Source organism: Xiphophorus hellerii, chromosome 5 (genome assembly GCF_003331165.1).
Source record: "Xiphophorus hellerii strain 12219 chromosome 5, Xiphophorus_hellerii-4.1, whole genome shotgun sequence".
Lineage (NCBI taxonomy): Eukaryota > Metazoa > Chordata > Actinopteri > Cyprinodontiformes > Poeciliidae > Xiphophorus > Xiphophorus hellerii.
The window spans coordinates 21,566,298-21,584,477 of NC_045676.1; the positions used below are offsets into that span (position 1 = coordinate 21,566,298).

At 39.6% G+C, this 18,180-nt stretch overlaps 3 protein-coding genes across 3 annotated transcripts in view; 1 reads left to right on the forward strand and 2 right to left on the reverse strand.

The window, feature by feature from the left end:
• The window catches only part of LOC116720618 (ras-related protein Rab-40C-like), a 4,023-nt gene extending 3,707 nt beyond the window's left edge, over positions 1 to 316 (reverse strand). Inside the window, exon 1 of the mRNA XM_032563981.1 lies at positions 1 to 316. This exon is cut by the window's left edge and continues 358 nt beyond it. The gene's annotated coding sequence lies outside the window, so the exon portion shown is untranslated.
• Positions 317 to 3,394: 3,078 nt separating this feature from the next.
• Positions 3,395 to 8,764, reverse strand: LOC116720801 (inositol 1,4,5-trisphosphate receptor-interacting protein). The gene is made up of 2 exons (XM_032564226.1): positions 8,652 to 8,764; positions 3,395 to 7,087 (listed from the first exon to the last, which is right to left on the reverse strand). Exon 2 carries the CDS (start codon positions 7,076 to 7,078, stop codon positions 5,213 to 5,215), a length of 1,866 nt encoding a protein of 621 aa, XP_032420117.1. The 5' UTR covers positions 7,079 to 7,087; positions 8,652 to 8,764; the 3' UTR covers positions 3,395 to 5,212.
• A 17-nt stretch (positions 8,765 to 8,781) lies between these two features.
• Positions 8,782 to 15,333, forward strand: calhm1b (calcium homeostasis modulator 1b). Its single transcript, XM_032564227.1, has 3 exons — positions 8,782 to 10,934; positions 12,448 to 13,049; positions 14,127 to 15,333. The coding sequence occupies exons 2-3, from the start codon at positions 12,504 to 12,506 to the stop codon at positions 14,634 to 14,636; spliced, it is 1,056 nt and encodes a 351-aa protein (XP_032420118.1). The 5' UTR covers positions 8,782 to 10,934; positions 12,448 to 12,503; the 3' UTR covers positions 14,637 to 15,333.
• The last annotated feature ends 2,847 nt before the right edge of the window (positions 15,334 to 18,180 follow it).

Here is an 18,180-nt window from a genome sequence, read left to right on the forward strand (position 1 = left end):
CTGCACTGAAATGCAAACTATAATCATGGATATGGAGACTGTCTTGTTTTAGTAAATTATCAAAACAACATTGGCTGCTAGCTCTCCCGTTAGCAAGCCAGCTAACTTAAACATTGGCATTCTTTAACAAACTGAAGCCGTAAAGTTAAAACTAACCGGTTTAAACTGACTTGTAACGGCACTTGACCAAACCAAATCAGAGTTTGTCTCCACTTGATCGCGAAAGACTAAAAAGCTGAAGTGAAATAACAGGGCCTTCCCGACTCCAACGACGCTGTGATCGGACCGTGAGGGAACAACCAGGCAGTGACACCAGTCACTGCGTCACTTCCGGTAAGTTAAATTCTAAATAATGCTGAAACTTTTGTAGAAAGTATGATTGTTGTTTGACAGGGTTAGGGTAGGATAGGGATAATACAGAAGCATTGTGGTGTTAGCAGCTTTTCGGGAAGAGACGCTTTTTAAAGAGACAGAGGGTCAAATGTCTTATCTTATGCTTCATTTCATATATATCCAAAACTGCTCCTTTAAGATATATATATATATATATATATATATATATATATATATATATATATATATATATATATATATATATATATATATATATATATATATATATATATACAACGAGTCTTAGGAGTGTTGGACTGAGAAGTAGTTTGTATGATGAGCTCAGCAGATGCGCAGTTCCACCAGGTTGCTAATCCCTGCTGCCACTAGTCTGGGGGAGTTGGGTGGGGAAGGCTTGTGGGAGGGAAGCTCTGTGAGGCTCCAAGGAAGAGTTTTGTGAGAGCAAGAGTTTAGGCATCCTTGGATGGCTGCCACCGGAGATTCGAGGAGTCCTCGAACATGCATAAAAGAATCAAAGCAACACTCCGGGTATGTTTTTGATGAGGGATCAAAATTATAATATGATATAAAGCTCAAAAAGTAAAATTTACACAATACTTCCCAGCCCCCTTAAACATCTTGTTTATAATTTCAAACAAGTTCTCAGTAATAATTTAAATTATTGAGGTAATAATTGCAATTATTTCCTCAATAATTTCAATTCAAGCATTCCTACTTCATGTTGATATCTCCTCATTTGTTAACGTTGTTTTTGCCATATTTTTATTTTTTTGTTTTTAATTTTTTTTTCATTTGCACATATATGTTCACCTGTATCAGAAAGATAGAGCTTTCAGCTACATTCAGGATTGCTCTATGCTTCTGTATGTTTTTGCTGTAGGTCAAATTCCATATATATTGCAATTATTGTATACATATTGATAATATGTGAAATATATATGAGACCCACAGGAAGACCCAGATGTTTTGGTGTTTTTCAGCAATTCTTTAGAGTCCTCTCCAGATTGTAGATTGTTGAAAACCTGCCAGCGGCAGTTTTTGGGCTGAAAATGGTTCTTTCAGGTGCTGGGCTTGTTCTGATTATGTTTTGCTCTCCTCAAAGTTCCTGAGTCTGATTCAGAAAGAGAGCAGATAGTGACACCTGAAAAAGAAGAAGAAGCAAAGCAACTTTCGTTGTTTAAAGCCTAGTTTCTGCCTGCCTCAGCCGATGATTCCTCCAGGGACGGATCAAATAAGCTTTCTGAATATCTCAATGTTCTTGTTTCCAGTGATCACAGAAAAGTTCTGAAGCCTGAAACTAGGATTAGAAAAAATCCCATCTGGCTCCAGATCAGGGGTCTCAAACTCCAGTCCTCGAGGGCCACTGTCCTGCAGTTTTTAGATGTGCCACAGATACAAAACGCTGGAATGAAATGACCTCCTCCTTGGGTAAATCAGTTCTCCAGATTATTCTAGTTCTCCTAATTATTCTGTTCAGGTGTGGTGCAGCAGAGGCACATCTAAAAGTTACAGGACAGCGGCCCTCGAGGACTGGAGTTTGAGACCCCTGCTCTAGAGAGTGTTTCTGGGTATTCCTCCCACTCTTCCAAGTGATGAAGGCGCAGCAAACAAACCGGAGCTAGTCGAAGTACGATGTTATCTAGACAGAATATATGCAAGAACCAGGAAGGAGGTCTTTAAGTCTCAGGACGCATAACAAATATTTAACACTAGGAAGTGGTCCAATGAACCATGCTGATAAAGATTACCACTATCTTCTGTACACTCTAAAAATGTACTATTAAATTCCAGAGGAGTAAAGATTTAACTTGAATTCTTGTTGTTTTTTGGTTTTCTGAACATTGTCTCATATACTGACTGAAGTCAACTGCTCCAGTTTTAAGGGAAATGCCATTTGGTATTCCCCTGCAAAGTAAATTTTAAAGGTAAGACTCGTTCCTTCAGGTGATAAGACCTCTCATTAAACATGAGCCCATTGTTGAGTCAAATACATCTTCTATGTGTCTCTTTTTAATTGTTACATATTGTTTTACTCTTACAAAGTCGGTTTTCATCCAAAACTGCAAAGACTTAGTGGACAAAGAGCGCCAACCAAAGAGCAGTTTCACCATTTCTCCTCTAGATGGTAGGCTTTTTCAAGCCAGACTTACAATCCCAGCTTCCTGTTATAGTGAGAATGGGAGAAATGATCTTTTTTATTTTCTTCAGAAGCACCACCAGGGGGAGCCATGGAGGAAGGTCAGCCAAGTGTTCCCGTACTCAGACTGCATTAGATGTGCTGTTGGAAAGCATCTGTCCCTTTACAGATTTATTCTGTTTTATTTGCTTGTTTGTTCCATCTGAGTGCTTTATACCAATGGTTTCCAAAGTTAGGGTTCAGCATCTGCTTTGGGTTGCCAATCGACAAGTGTGGGGTCTTAAGATCCTCCTCAGAAATAAACTATGTAGCAAGAATTATAACAGTGAGGAGTACTTTTGCTGCAGATATTAAGAATTGCTATGGATATTAAGATTAAAAATCAGTATTACAGACAGAAGCAATATGTTGGCTGCTGATGCTGTTTTTTCTCATGTTCATCAGAAAGCAATTTTCAACTGATAATTTCATTAAGGAGGAAATGCATTCAGTTCATCCAGGCCCTATGTGTAAAGGTAATCGCGTTTACCATTAAATCATAATTTAACTGTGAATAACCACTTTTTTTTTTGACTGGCCTGTTCAATTTTACATGCCACATCAGGCCTGAATGACACCAACAATCAAGACAAAACTTAAATAGATCCCATCTGTCAACATGAAGTAGGCTAAAATATATCAAAAAAGCAATACATCAGGCCCCAAACTAAAGAATGGAAGAGAAACAAAATAAAAATCATGTGGAATGTCAAGCCATCAGATCATGACATTAAGTTCAAATGTCCTTCATTTATGTAGCAAGACAATGATTCAAAGCACACAAGACAGTCTCTGAATTAAATCAAAACTCCTCCACAGGTGGACATTTTAGTTTAAGATAAGGTGAGGAAAGAAAACCTAAAATCTGTTTATGAAATGTTTTATTTACATGCAACCAAACAGTTTGTTTACAACTTCAGTATGTGCTATTCACAAACCCTCCAGCTAACGCAGTTGGCAGTTACAAACACTTGTCAAACCTGTCTGTGGAAAACCCTTTGAATCGATTTGACGTGAGTTCAGTTTTTCTGCAGCATCAGGAAACAAAATCTACAACTTAGGAGATCCAATGTACTTTGAAGCCAACAGACATGACAAAACAAAGAGTGAGGAGGAAAGGATGTACATCAAAAAGTGCTTTGTGACTCCCAAGACCTCTGCTCACCTCGTCATCATCAAGGGTAAATAGTGAAGTATTTGGGTTACAATTAAATTGCTTGATTGGGCCCAATAACAAAAGTGTAATTTTGTCAAACTTATGGCAAGCCCATTCAATCAAAATTCCCTCGTCGTGACTCCAAGACGGTCTAGAGCTTCCACCATTTCTGAACGGGCAACATAAACCAATAAGAGCTGCATACTGTTAAACAGAAGATGTGCTTTAATAATGAGATGCATCGTCTAGCAGGAATTTTATTTTAAGATGAATGTAGAGCCACCTACTCCATGCCCAAAGCAGAACACTTCCAATTATGACCATGCTAGTAAGTTGCTGAACTTGCCTGTGGTGGATTTTATTAGCAGCTGCAGACATGTTTTAGTGCAGAATTATAGAAGCTTTAACAATCTTTTGAGTGGATAATCCTGTTTGTGCACCAGATGGAAGAAGCTCTATGGTAAGGACTGAGTGTGCAACTGCTGTGAATCAACATCCCCACCAGCAGGGTAAGATGGTGTTCTCAATCTACGGCATGGAAAGCCCTTTACACAGACCTGTAATTAACTCTTAAGTAACTCTTATCTTGAGTTGGGTAAAAGTTAATGCTGGTGATGGAAGTCCTCTTTGAAATAAAATTATAATCTTGCAGAATCAAAATAGCACTCTATAAGAAGTTAACATTTTAATATGACGCATCTTTTTACCCAGAAGCACCCAAGGAAATAATCTCCAGTCGCTCTTGGAAGATTGACTTTGAAAGTGAAGTTTAATTTAAGAAGTTGAATTTGACGGTCTGCTGAGGTCTCCTCAAAAGATGACTGCAGAAACAAATGTACTTCTAAGACTTTGATGAAATCTAAAATGTTGTAATAATCTCTTTCAAATAAATGCATTACACATGGACTTATCACATGATATACCAATACTTTATTATTTAAATACAGTTATATCTAAATAGATTAGATCACCAACAAAACATTTTTATTTTAATAATTTGGTTCAAATGTGGATAAGACTTGATGTATTTCAAGGCCTTTATCCTGTTAATTTAGAGGATAAAGGCTTACAGAAGGTGGAAATGCAAAATTCAGTTGGTCAGGAAATTACCTAATGCATTCAACGTTCCAATTGTGAAATGTTGCTCTGCTCTGCACAATCACAGGGAAGACTGAGTTGACAGTAATCCAGCAGACAGATGACTGGACTCTCCACAAGGCTAGTAAAGCCACAAAAAGTAACGGCTAAAGAACCTCAGTGTTCAGAGTCCTGTAAGCAAGCAAGTAAATGAAGAGTTGAGAGGAAGAAAGAAAAAAAAGTCACTGTACAAAAAATGGGGACAACAGAGATCTGTGTTGATTCAAGGAGCCGTGTCTGCAGGTTCAAGTCCGCTGAATGCTATCAAGTCCAAAGTCAACGTAGCAAGTTTCCCTCTGATTAGACTCCCTTCTTGTTATTCTGTAATTAAGATGCACCTGCACTTGTATGATTATTTGAAAGAAAAGTCTGTCTAACTGTACACAGTTTTAAGCAAAGGATTTTGTGCCAGCCCGAGGTTGAACAACATATTCATGTATCAACATGTGGGCATTTTGAAACATCTCCTGGAAATGCATGACGGCATTCTTATATGTACAGTCATCTTCCACAAAGAGATGAAACAGGTTCACTGGCTTTGCTCTGCAGATTTCTTTAGGCAGTCCAGTAACCTCAGCCAAAGGGTTGCCAACGAGAATGTGGGTCAGGTGCTTCCTCTTAAGACTTTCCTCCACAAAGCTCAGCAGGTCTTGTAGCCTGCAGGTAGCAAAGTTTGGTTGCCACTGCGATGTTTTTTTGGCCAGCAGAAGGTGCATTAATGCCATTTTAAAGTGGATGTCCTTTAGTGCAGTCTTCCCTGTCAGCGCTTCCTGTCTCCTATGAAGGAAGAAGGCAATTTCAAGAATTTGATCACGACAGGAGTTCACAGGAAGGCGTTTGGAGAGATGTTCCAGGAGGCGGTCTTCGTAGACGGAGAGCGATAGCGCCCAGAAAGTGTCCACATCTCTGGAGGACCAGGGTAAGATGCAGAAATTAGCTTCTGTGTTGAACTTAACCACCGGCTTCAAACTGAAGTTGATCTTCTTCCCTGACTTGAAGCGAACCACCAGAGCGCCTGGAGTCTCAACGTAGCGGATGCTGAGCTCAAACTCGTATTTATGTGAGATCTGCGCCCAGGCTTGTTTGACTGTGTTCTGAAACCACCGGGTGATCTTCGATTTTGACAGAAAAGGGCTGTTCTTGCTGCACAGTGGTCCATTGAAAGCATCAACCACTTTTGTTTTTGCTTTGTCACTCTCCGAATGTACCAGGCAAACCATATCGTCTGCATCGGCGGACTGGCAGGGGCAGCCATTTGGGACTTTCTCTTCTTTCAGGAGTTTTATCTGACCGCAGACTTGCGTGTAAAGCAGTGGATCACTCACCGGGTTGTTCCCGAGCAGGCAGCGGACACTATATGGTTTGCATGGAGCAAAATGAACAATGATGTCACGCTCTTTCACCATCTGAAAGTCCTCAATCAACATGCTGCCGTTGTTTTCACAAACCGTCCTCATGGCCTCCAAGAGGTCATGTGCGAATCCTTCCAAAAAACCCTTCTCCCTCAACATTTTCTCAGCTGAGGCCTGAACACATTGAGCATAAAAGCTCTGCAGAGTTTCAACGTCAGGCAGCAACACTTTAGGAGATCTGCGGGGGGAGATCGTGGTCTCTTCCTGATCTGTTTGGAGATTTCTCTTCAGGTATTTCCTGAAGAAGCGCATTATGGAAATGATGGAGAATGTGTTCCAGATGTACCAGAGATAATCCCTCTCCCATTCTGCAATACCTTTCTCTGAGGTTTCGTTTTCCATCTTGCTGTAGACATGTGAGGCAGGTGAGTCTCGATCTTTTGGGTGGATCGCTGCACCTTCTGACTTCTCATAATGTCCCTGCAGACTATCTTGTTCTGAGCTGCCACTACTAAAATCTTCTCCCTCCTGATTGTCTAGATTTTCAGTCAGATTCACGGTAGCAGATTTACTTGTCATGTGTCCCACTGGTAATTTGGGATCAAAAGTTCTTCTTTCAGCAACAGCCACATCTGTGTCCAATGGTTCATCTTTGTCATGTTGATTGGACTGATTCTGTTGCTCTGGATTGTTATTTATGTCACCTTGAGGTTCTTTTATTTTGTAACTGACAGGTGCTGATGGTTGGACTAGTTTCTCTTCCCCTTCCAGCAGCATCTGCTCGTGCTTTTGCAAATCCTCGTCGACGGCATCGTCCCATTCCTCAACCCCAGGATTATCCCGGGGACACAACAGAAGACCTGCAGCCACCACAAACACTCGCACCAGAGTGTCTTGCATCATCTGCGCAGCCTGGGAAGGAATACGGAGGCAGTAATTAGTTCACTTTCAAATACAGCTCAAACATCTTTACCTTTTAATTTACTTCATTACAACCCCAAAAACATTATTTGGTGAGAATATGATATTGGGGTTTTCAAAAATACATATTTTAAATAATCGGAAAAGTGGGGATTTCTCCTCTGCTTCTCTGAGTCAATACTTTGTAGACTTACATATATATATAAATACAACCTTCAAGGTAGCGGTTGTGTGCCGAAATATTATTTTATCAATCAAATCACAGCAGGTTTTATTTGTACACTGCCAAATTACATCAATGTGAGAAGGCGTTAAACATTATTTTATTTTAACAAGTATTCATTAAATACATACAGCTATTGGTGAATATTTTTAGCTGTTTGTAAACAGCTAAAATGTTTACAAACATAATACAAACATTATTAAATGTATTAATAATGTTTTATTAATACATTCTGGCAGAGATCGACCCTTTTTGGACATTCATGATATTGATATGGCCCACAATGAAGATGTGTTGCTATATTAACATTTTTGTCCATTCTTATTCTCAAAGTAGCTCAAGCTTAGTCAGATTGTGTGGAAAAAGTCTGTGAATATCCATGTTCAAATTTTTCCAAATATTACAGTTATATTTAGATTTGGACCATCAAACTGTTCCACTGTAGCTTTGACTGCATGCTTAAGATGATTGTCCTTCTGGAAGGCAAACCTCTACCCCAACCTGCAGCCTATAACAGGTTTCCTTCCCCATCTTTCTATCAACTCTGACTAGTTAGCCTGTCTTGATGAAGACAAGCATTCATCATTTAGCGTAATGTTGCTAAAAAATTGTTTTATAGTGCGCATGATGTGTTCAGGGTGTAAGTTTTCCACCACATGCAGCATTCTGTAGGTCAGCCAAAAAGTAAAAGTTTAGACTGGTCTGGCCTGAGTTGTGTTCTTTGGTCTTCATGATGCTGTTTGTTCTCTAATGTTCTCTAACAAACCTCTACAGTCTTCACAGAGCAGCTGAAGTCATCCTGAGATTTCTTAACATTCCACGCAGGAGAAATGTTTACTAACTAGCTGACTTTTGAATGTGGTTGGTTGCACAAGATTTTATTTAGGGGCATGAAAGTAAATGGTGCCAAGTACATATGCACACCTGAGTTTTCTAGTGTAAAAAAAACCAAAATTGAAATCATTCATCACTTTTCATGGGCAGACTTTGTGTTTTTGTCTACCACACAAAATCACCAAGAAGTCAAATGAAGTTTGCAATGTAACAAAATGTGGAAAAGCTCAGGAGTTATAAATACTTTTGTAAGGCATAAGTCAAAATTGTAAAAAAAAAAAAAAGATTTTTTTTGTAACGGCATTCTAGTTTTCTAAGAAAAAGATGCTGCTGGTAAGTTTCACAACGATGCATAGCCGAAGAGGGAAAAAGTAACTTCCTGAATATGCTCAAGCAATTCTGAATTTATCTCTTTATTATATCCTGTTGGGTGTTTTCAAATCAAGCACTAGGCATTATTATGTAGAAAACATGTCAAATATAAATAATCATACACACCTGAATGAGAGAATGTTTGTCTCAGCAGGAGGGTGTTCCGGTAATATGTGAAAAGGTACAAAGGAGGAAACAACCTTATGCTGCCACTTGCTCTGAGATCTCTTCCTATTTTAGTTGAAGGTTCGACTTACTTCCTGCTCACGCAACCCCATGTGCTCTGCTTCGACACTTTCCTGTGCAATATGCGCAAGTAAAAGGTTCGAGCTGACTTCCTGAAACTGCCTACTCATTTCACATTCAGTGCCAAATGTACTCAGAGGATGCAGCTATATAGGCTGAAACCAGAAGTTTTAATACGCTGTTTAAAAACTCAACTTTTTTCCCGTGTTTTTGACATAAAGGAATTTTTTCCCCCTGCTTTTGATTAGTTAGGATGACTAAAACTATCTCTGTTTGCTAAATGTCAAAAGAACCTGTTCAAGTTGGAAGAGATTGCTGTGCATTTAAACAATCCGGGAAAATCTTGACCACAGTTTGTAAACTAAAACAATGAAAGTTAAAAAGAAGCTGAGTTTTCAGCCAGGAAATGAAAGTTTGGGCACAAATGGGTCTACTAATGACAACAACAATTCTAATCATGGCCATCAAACAGCCCTGATCAGTTTGATAAGAAGATTTGTGGGCAGGCGTGAGCCAAAAAGCTGGCCTATAAACCTGACTCAGTTACAGCAGTTCTTGAGAAATGGGGCAAATTTACACCAAACATTAGAAACCTAGAACATTAGACCCATGTCACATAGTTTAAAAGGCAAATCTAATACAAATTTCTCTCATTATTCTGGCATTTAGCAAAGAGAAAATAGCTTTGGTACTTCTGGCCATCCTAAAACAGAAAAAGTTTAGTCTGGTTCAATCTTAGACAGTGAGAAAAATGGGTTATGTTTCTTTTTAAACAGAGTAAATATATGTCTGGTTTCAACTATATGCAAATGCAAGGACTCCACAGCAGCCTGCAGAGGTGATGCCAAATAATGAGGATCTCACACGGGTTTAAAATGTATCTTCTGTCATTGAAAGGTATCAAAACTGTCTCAAAGTGTTTCAAATTTAAATAAAAAACTTATGATTTTTACTGTTGTTATTGATCTGAGACTAATCCAACCGGTAGATGAGAATTTATCTAAAACAATGTAAACAATGAGCAATGAAATAGTAATTCCTGTTTTGTTACTATTTGCAGCCACAATAACCAATCAATTTTTAAGCCGGAAAAAACCTGTGTGAAGTTTGAATCAAAAATCAGTTAAATGTAATCATTTGTAAAATCCAAAAAACGTCTAAAACTATATTTTTATAGTTGAATAAATGTATATGTTATCTAACTGATTTTGAAACTTAATGCGGGCAGTGTTCCAGAGACAGGAAAAATAACTTCACTATCAACTACAGGAGGCTTTGTGTTTGCTCCATATTATTGGTGGTTTTTTTTGGTCTAGTCAAAGACTAGATAACAGTCTAGTCTTTGACTAGAGTGTCAATGGAAAGGAGGCGTTTCTTAATGTAACACTGTTCGCGTTACATAAAATCAGTGTACACAAGTCTTTGACTCAGAGAAATAATTTTCCTGGTGTTGACAATCAGTATCAGGTTACAGACAAAAGTGTATTAAATGGCTAGTGTTCATGAACAGTGGAGTGAACCGCAGCCTTTTATCTTGTTGTAGGCTTAAAACTGGTTTGTCAAGCTTCAAATCATTTTGTGGATCCATATGTATTGAAACTCCTGTGTGATATACAGTATATATATATACAGTATATAAACAATTTCAACCTGTTTCACGCTCATTTCTTCTCCAAGCAATTGGAAACAGATTCACCCTTTACCTACGTGACTGCAACCAAATTTTCCATCCAAAGCCACAGATATTTGAATGGTTTGAACGTTTGTTTGCATGTCTGGCTTGTTGTAGCGACGCAGGAACAATCCAGGCACTCTCACTGATGGGATTTATTGGATTGACACAGAAACACTTTGCTTTTCATATAATAATGCGGAAATATAAAGTGAAAAGGGGGTTGAAATAAAGCGTGTAAGATATTCACAGGCTTCGTCAGGTTTGCTTTTGAGAAAATATATTTTCTCAAATCACTGTAACACAGTGAAGGGAGGGGCTTGATGACAGGAGCTTAGCTCAGCTTTGAGTATCACCGGAGAATCACTTCTCAGTCAGCCAGGTGTATATGTATGCTGCGTATAAACGGAGCTGCAAGACACTCACTATGGACATTATGGTTGTATGACAAGTTTATCTTTTCAGCTGTTTATCCAAGTATAAATAACAAGGTAAGTGTGAAGTTAATATGAGAGCAATATCTATGAATATGTGTACCATCAACATGTTCAACTAAATCTCTGTCTTCAACTTTGTTATTGGATAAGTCAATTACAAATGTTTTATAGATAAATTGTAAATAGTTGCTGCATCTTCTTTCAGTCTGGTGAAATCCAGCAATGCTTCTCAAAATGTATTTTCTGTTACTATTAAGTCTACGGATATAAACAAAACTTTAAATCTCCTACTTGTTTCTTCTTAATAAAAAAAACATAATAGCTCTTATAATAACTTTGCAGTCAGATATTATTATCTGGTTGATAGAACATTTACTAGCCTTTTTATTAGGTACACCTGACCATTTACCATGTAACGCAAATCCTGAATCAGCCTATCCAACACATTCTCAAGTCAGCGGCTCAGTGAGTTTAGGCACGTCAATGTTGTGAAGCCGAATGTTGAAACCAAGTGGCTTTGTGAAAATGTGTTGCTGATGTCAGAGAAGAACAGTCAGACTGGTTCGAGATGATGATATTTGAGTGTATCACACTTGAACCACAAGAGACCACCGTTTTCTGTACACCTTGTCCCAAGTGGGGTCGGGAGGTGCCGGTGTCTATCTCCAGCTAACGTTCCGGGCGAGAGGCGGGGTCACTTTGGACAGGTCGCCAGTCTGTCACAGGGCAACACAGAGACAGACAGGACAAACAACCATGCACACACACACCTAGGGAGAATTTAGAGAGACCAGTTAACCTGACAGTCATGTTTTTGGACTGTGGGAGGAAGCCGGAGAACCCATGCATGCACAGGGAGAACATGCAAACTCCATGCAGAAAGACCCCGGGCCAGGAATCGAACCCAGGACCTTCTTGCTGTAAGGCAACAGTGCTACCAACTGCGCCACTGTGCAGCCCCCCACAGATTTCACATGTTTACCAAACCTGAACAATGGACAGATTGGTAAAACAGTGGCTTGATGAGCCTTGATTTTGACTGTGAGATTTAGATGTTATTGTCAGAATATGGTGTAGCCAACATAAAGGAGGATCCATCTTGCCTTGTATCACTGCTTCAGCCTTGTGATGGTGACATAAAAGTATGGGCAATTGTTCTTGGCAAACATTGGGCCCATTAGTACCAGCAGAGTATTACTGAAATGTCACAGCCGATATATAGAAACCAAACTGGTTTCTTGAACAGAACAACTAGTTCACTGTACCCCAATGGCCTTCAGAGTCATCAGATCACAATTAATTAGCTCAAATTTTAGATGTGGTAAAACAAGGAGCTCCCTATCATGAATACAAAGCTGAGAAATCTGCAGCAACTGCATCATGCTGTCAGGTCAATATGGATCAAAATCTCAGAAGAACGTCGCTGACACCTCACTAAATATTACTGAACATTATTAAAAACCTAACTTAGCATCAACTTAGGTTTTTTTTTTGAAAGAGGTTCAAACTCTACTGTTTTTCATATCAAATGAGTAGTGTTGTCTATCTAACGATCCTTCTCAAATAGTCTTTTTCCAGAAATTTCACTATCTGTAAGCCAAAGCGTCCACCACATCTCACACGATGGATAAGTTTCGTATGATGTTCCAGTTCCTCCAGTCCAACCAGGAGTCTTTCATGAATGGGATTTGTGGCATCATGGCATTAGCAAGTGCCCAGATGTACTCTGCCTTTGAGTTCAGCTGCCCCTGCATGCCAGAATACAACTACACCTACGGTATTGGGCTTCTCATCATCCCTCCCATATGGTTCTTTTTGTTGGGCTTTGTCTTGAACAATAATGTGTCGGTGCTCGCCGAGGAGTGGAAAAGACCCACAGGGAGCCGGACGAAGGATCCAACAATCCTGCGCTACATGTTTTGTTCAATCACCCAGAGATCGTTGATCGCCCCTGCGTTGTGGGTGTCGGTCACCCTCATGGACGGGAAGAGCTTCCTCTGCGCTTTCAGCATCAACTTGGATATTGAAAAGTTCGGGAATTCCAGCTTTGTTAAAGGGATGTCGGAGACAGAGAAGATTCGACTGCTGGCCAGGATCCCCTGCAAAGACCTGTTTGAGCATCAGGAAATAAGAGTGGCAGCAACACGGTACATCAAGTGTATATCACAGGTATGCCTAGTTGTTTTTACTTTTTCTCAGGATGAAACACAAGAAGAAGTAATGTGAGGTAGTTTGCCAGGCAAACCAGATATATGATTTTAAAAATCACAAGGTTGTTGTTTTGGCATCCCTGAAGTAAATAAAGTTTAAAAAAAAAAAAGAAATCTTTAAATTACGGTAAAATACTGACAGCTGTGGTTGCCAGAATTTTACCACCACCATGGCACCATGACATTACCTGCACCTTCCTTGTTTACAGTGAGATTAATCAGTCTTAGCCATGAATGTAAATGAGCTGCTGTTGTTTTATTGTTAACCCAAAGTCAAAATATCAATGACAGTGATACATGTATGGATGTAGCACACTTCCAACACCTCCAACTGCACAAAGTGCTTCAAAACGTAAATACAACTAAGGATGAATAAAATACACAACAGTGGTACAATTAAGTATAAAAAAGCATTAAAAGGCAATAAGACAATAAGAACAACTAAACAGCATGGAGCTAAAATATCAGGTTAAATTGGCAAAACTCTTAGCTAAGTTGTTATTTTTATCAACCAATTTGTTCAGTCACAGGGAAATTTAAAGTAGATCTAAATTTATTATTTCATTGTTTATTTAATTTTTTTTACTGTTATAAGAAAGTGGAGGTTAATGGGCCCCTGGATGTTTAAAATTCTAGCTGCTGCAATGTTTTAAATTCCTCATAAGAAAATATGATTCTGTTTTACCTCTAATATCCCTCACTGGTTACATTTACTTTTGTGATGTTTTTTATTTTCTATAAGTCCCTAAATGTGTTATCCATAAAACTGAGTCCTATTTCAGTCCTCCCATAAAACACCCACGCTGCTGTTCAGGTCTCTTGAGTAGCCTCGGGGCAAAAATGCAGGCTCAGAAGTCCCATATCTTGCAAATGAAATGTTTGTAACATAAATGAAGTTGGTGAGCTGTGAAGGTTGCGGGAAGCCTGTAGAATGTGTTATTTCCACTTTACCGAGTGGAAAGATTAACAAGAAAAAGAAATCTATCACAAGCAAATGCAGTCTGTTTGTTAATCGAAAAACCTCGGCTCTTTACAGGCATGTGGATGGATTTTTCTCCTCATGATGACCTTCACCGCCTTCCTCATCCGGGCCATCAGGCCGTGCTTCACCCAAGCCGCTTTCCTCAAAACCAAATACTGGTCCCATTACATCGACATTGAGCGCAAGATGTTCGATGAGACCTGCAAGGAGCATGCGAAGAGCTTCGCCAAAGTGTGCATCCACCAGTACTTTGAGAACATCAGCGGGGAGATGCAGAGCCTCCACCGCCACCGCTCCGGGAAGGACGAGAACGGCGACGAAGACGAGGACAAGAGAAGTGACGAAGACAAGCTGCTGGGCATCAGGGCCCAGGACGACATGAACAAGCTCTTGTGGAACTGGCACACGTGTAAGCCGGCGCTGGCTCTGAGGAAGGACCAGATGGACGGTGAAAACAATAGCAAGCTGAACGGGAAGATAAACGAGGGATTTAATGGGTTCGCAAACGGACACGCCCACGAGACCAAAAAAAAGGAATGGGCCGTGTATTACAGTAAGGTTTGAAGAAAACTGAGATAAAACGCTTACAAATTAGCTCTCAGTCAGTCACTGTGTTCCAGAGATGTAGCCTTTATTTTGTTTCCTCGTTTTAGAAGTTAAAGGAAAAAGACTTACGTTACGCTGACAAAGTCTGCAATCATTGCCCATCTCTTCATATTTTGCTTCCATTCAGTTAGACTGTTTTTTCCTCTTTTAAAGTTACATTGGCCAATATTTCTTACAGATTTCCAAAGGCTTTTCAGAGCTTTTCTTTCTAACTTTACTGTTTCCTCCATCATTTAATTTCAGGATCTGATCCTTTCTGACCTATGAATTATGTAAGACATCTAAATGACAAAGAACAGGAAACTTAACACACAATCAGTTTTAAATTGGCTCTGAGTCACTTAAAATGGCATTTTAGTATTAGCAAAGGGATTTCTGAGATCAACTCTTTGTGTTCAAGGACTGAACCGAAAGGCAGGAACCAAAAAGGAAATTCTCAGAGTGGCCTTTAGAAACCCTAAGGAACGATTTGATCAACATTGAGAAAATAACTTGTTCTTTTATCAATTGTTGTAAATAATAACCTGTTCCTTCAGGACAGGTAGCTCCTGCTAATTTTAAACACTAAATATCCATCCATCCATTTTCTGTACACCCTTGTCCCTTAGTGGGGTCGAGAGGTGCTGGTGCCTATCTCCAGCTAATGTTCCGGGCGAGAGGCGGGGTTCACCCTGGACAGGTCGCCAGTCTGTCGCAGGGCAACACAGAGACAGACAGGACACACAACCATGCACACACACACACTCACACCTAGGGAGAATTTAGAGAGACCAATTAACCTGACAGTCATGTTTTTGGACTGTGGGAGGAAGCCGGAAAACCAGGAGAGAACCCACCATGCACAGGGAGAACATGCAAACTCCATGTTTGCATGTTCTCCCAAAATTGACACCCGGCCCGGTGTCAATTTTGATATATACTGTATATATATATATATATATATTCTAAATTATACACTGCTAATAAAAGCAGTTTTATCAAACTGATAGCTCACACTTATTTATTGCAGCACTGGAAAGACCTCACTGTTGACACTAACGACTGTTTGTGTGGCTGTCATTAAAATGTTCATACCCATGTAGGTTACAGTGAAGCAGCTGAATTCAACATCACTTTGTCAGCTGTAAGCAGACGTTACACAATAACACTTAAATGACTTATGTTCCCGAATGTAGTAATATTGTGTCCACCTTTTTCTTCTGAGTTGGAAATCCTACATTGTAACTTTATTAACTTCGAAGCAAATCTAAAGTTTATGCAAAAACAAAAGAATATGGCTGCCAGAACATTTACAAGTGAGAATGAAAACAAGGTCAGGATTTGCATCTTGTTTGCTCATTGTTTTGTTTGGGGTTTTTTTTGTCAGTGACACTCTTGTACAACTTCACACAGAAGGACCTTTTTTTCTTTTTATTTTTTTACATCTGTTATTGGAAGTGTTGTTTAAAGACCATTTTTACATGTCTACAGTTGCAGTTGAATATGTTTGTCTGGGTAAACTCAGGAAGTTGTTGATTCAATGTTGTTCTCTTGAAAACCATATTTCACAACAGTGCGTGCTATTTCTAAAACCACCAACCTGTTGCCGTCTGGCAGCAGCAAGTTCAGTCTGCAGCCTTGGAACGAGCAACAATGCATGCAGTGTGTTTAGCTGCGCATTTACGCATCTGTCCAGATAACCCAGCTGTCCTATAGAGCTCATAGGTAACGCCATTGCAAAATCAGTGTGTGCCACCGACAAACTACTGGAGAAGGTGATGACATAAAATTATATTTGTTTTCAGAATTTAGTCACATTTTACTGAAATGAAACAAAATGACTAATGTTTGGGCCACCGTTGTTTTTCCTGCTCTTTCTACCCCATCTGGGGCTAAGTTTGGGTTTGATTTTGTCTTCATCAGACGTCAGGTCCTGATTGACAACATTTTTGCTGCAATGGGTGTTTAATAATGCTATGTTGCAAACTCCAGAGAGACGGTTCAGTAATACTTGTCGCACTTATTTAATAAGATGCAACCTGTCAGAATCGCTAATTATTGGTTTGTACCTGCAGCTTCCACTACATGGTATAAGTGCAGGACTCGTACTGGGTATTGGACCTGGGGGTGGCACAGATATTTTCAAAGTCAGAATTGCATCTTCATAGGGAATTGTTATCAGATTATAAAACAGGTTTAACATAGATAATGTGTTTATTCACAACTGGGTATGCTAGTAATGCTTTTGCTAATACTGTCAAAGAAATTTGTGAAAATACATCAGCCATGTATAGAATATCAGGGTTTTTTTTTTAGAACTGCAGCTCAGCCAGCTGTTGCAGGAACTAAGAAAAGCCAATAAAGGTTTTTCTGATTTTCTTTCAAGTAGCTGTTCTAAATCCACAGTAGTCTAATATTCTTGTCAGCCCACACATGTGCAACAGAAAACATTTTTCTCAACGTAGTCTAAGCTTATGGTTAGGGTGAACATTAGAGGTTAAAGTGTCAAAAGCCTCAGAACGCTGAGTCAGATGCTTCTCACAGAAACAGCAGTTTAAAACGACAATAACAAAGGAAAAGTTCAAATGTCTTCATTAATTTTAGCCTCATGACAACAATTCAGTCAGAAAATTGGCTGAATTGGCTGAACCCAATTCAGCCAATTATTGACACTTCAGTGACCCAATGTCGCTGTTTTATTAAAGCTAGATGAAATTAGCTCACAAGACAAGTTGATACAAGATATGGGGTTCGTAAGGCAACAATCTCTGTTCAGTATATAACTACCCACACCATCTCTAAACTGTAGTAGATCAAATACGGTCCAGCTCTATTATAAAAAACAAAATGGCCCTGTAGCTTCTCACAGACAGGGAGTTCAAAAGCAGATGGAAACTTTGGCTTTGTTAGCAGCTGTTAGCTGGTGGTGCTATTCTCAAAATTGTTTCTGTCTGTCACTGTCACACCTTTTTTTTATACAGAGTACAGAAAATGCTGCCACAGTTGCAACAAACCCAATGGCTAAATCTCAGACTCCACAGACATTGACTGTCAACTTTACAGCAGGAAACAAGCATCCCCACCCCCTGCAAAGAGCTGAACAAGATGTTGATTTAATTCATGTTAATGCAATATTTAGAGTTGTGGTCAACACGACCTGAACGGCTTCGCTCAGTTCCTCCACTGCCCTTTTAAAACTACAGGCAGACTTCAACTCCAAACCAGCCCATAAAATCGACTTCATCGATCACAACTTCTCCTTCAGCATGCTGATTGGTCCGTTTTAAATGCTACCAGAGAAATCCAAGTCAATGGAAGAAATTCAGACGGAGCCGTGAAGGCCTAATTTTTAAGTTCACACCACGTATTTTACTAGCTTGTGAGAGGTGGGGGGGAGGGAGGTGTTGGAAATGCCATGCATCCCACTGACTCTTCTTTCCCTCCCTCCTTCGCTACCCTCCCTCAATACCCCTTGGGGATTACTGGAGCAGCCCTCCCCTTGACCATCTCCTTGCCCGATAGC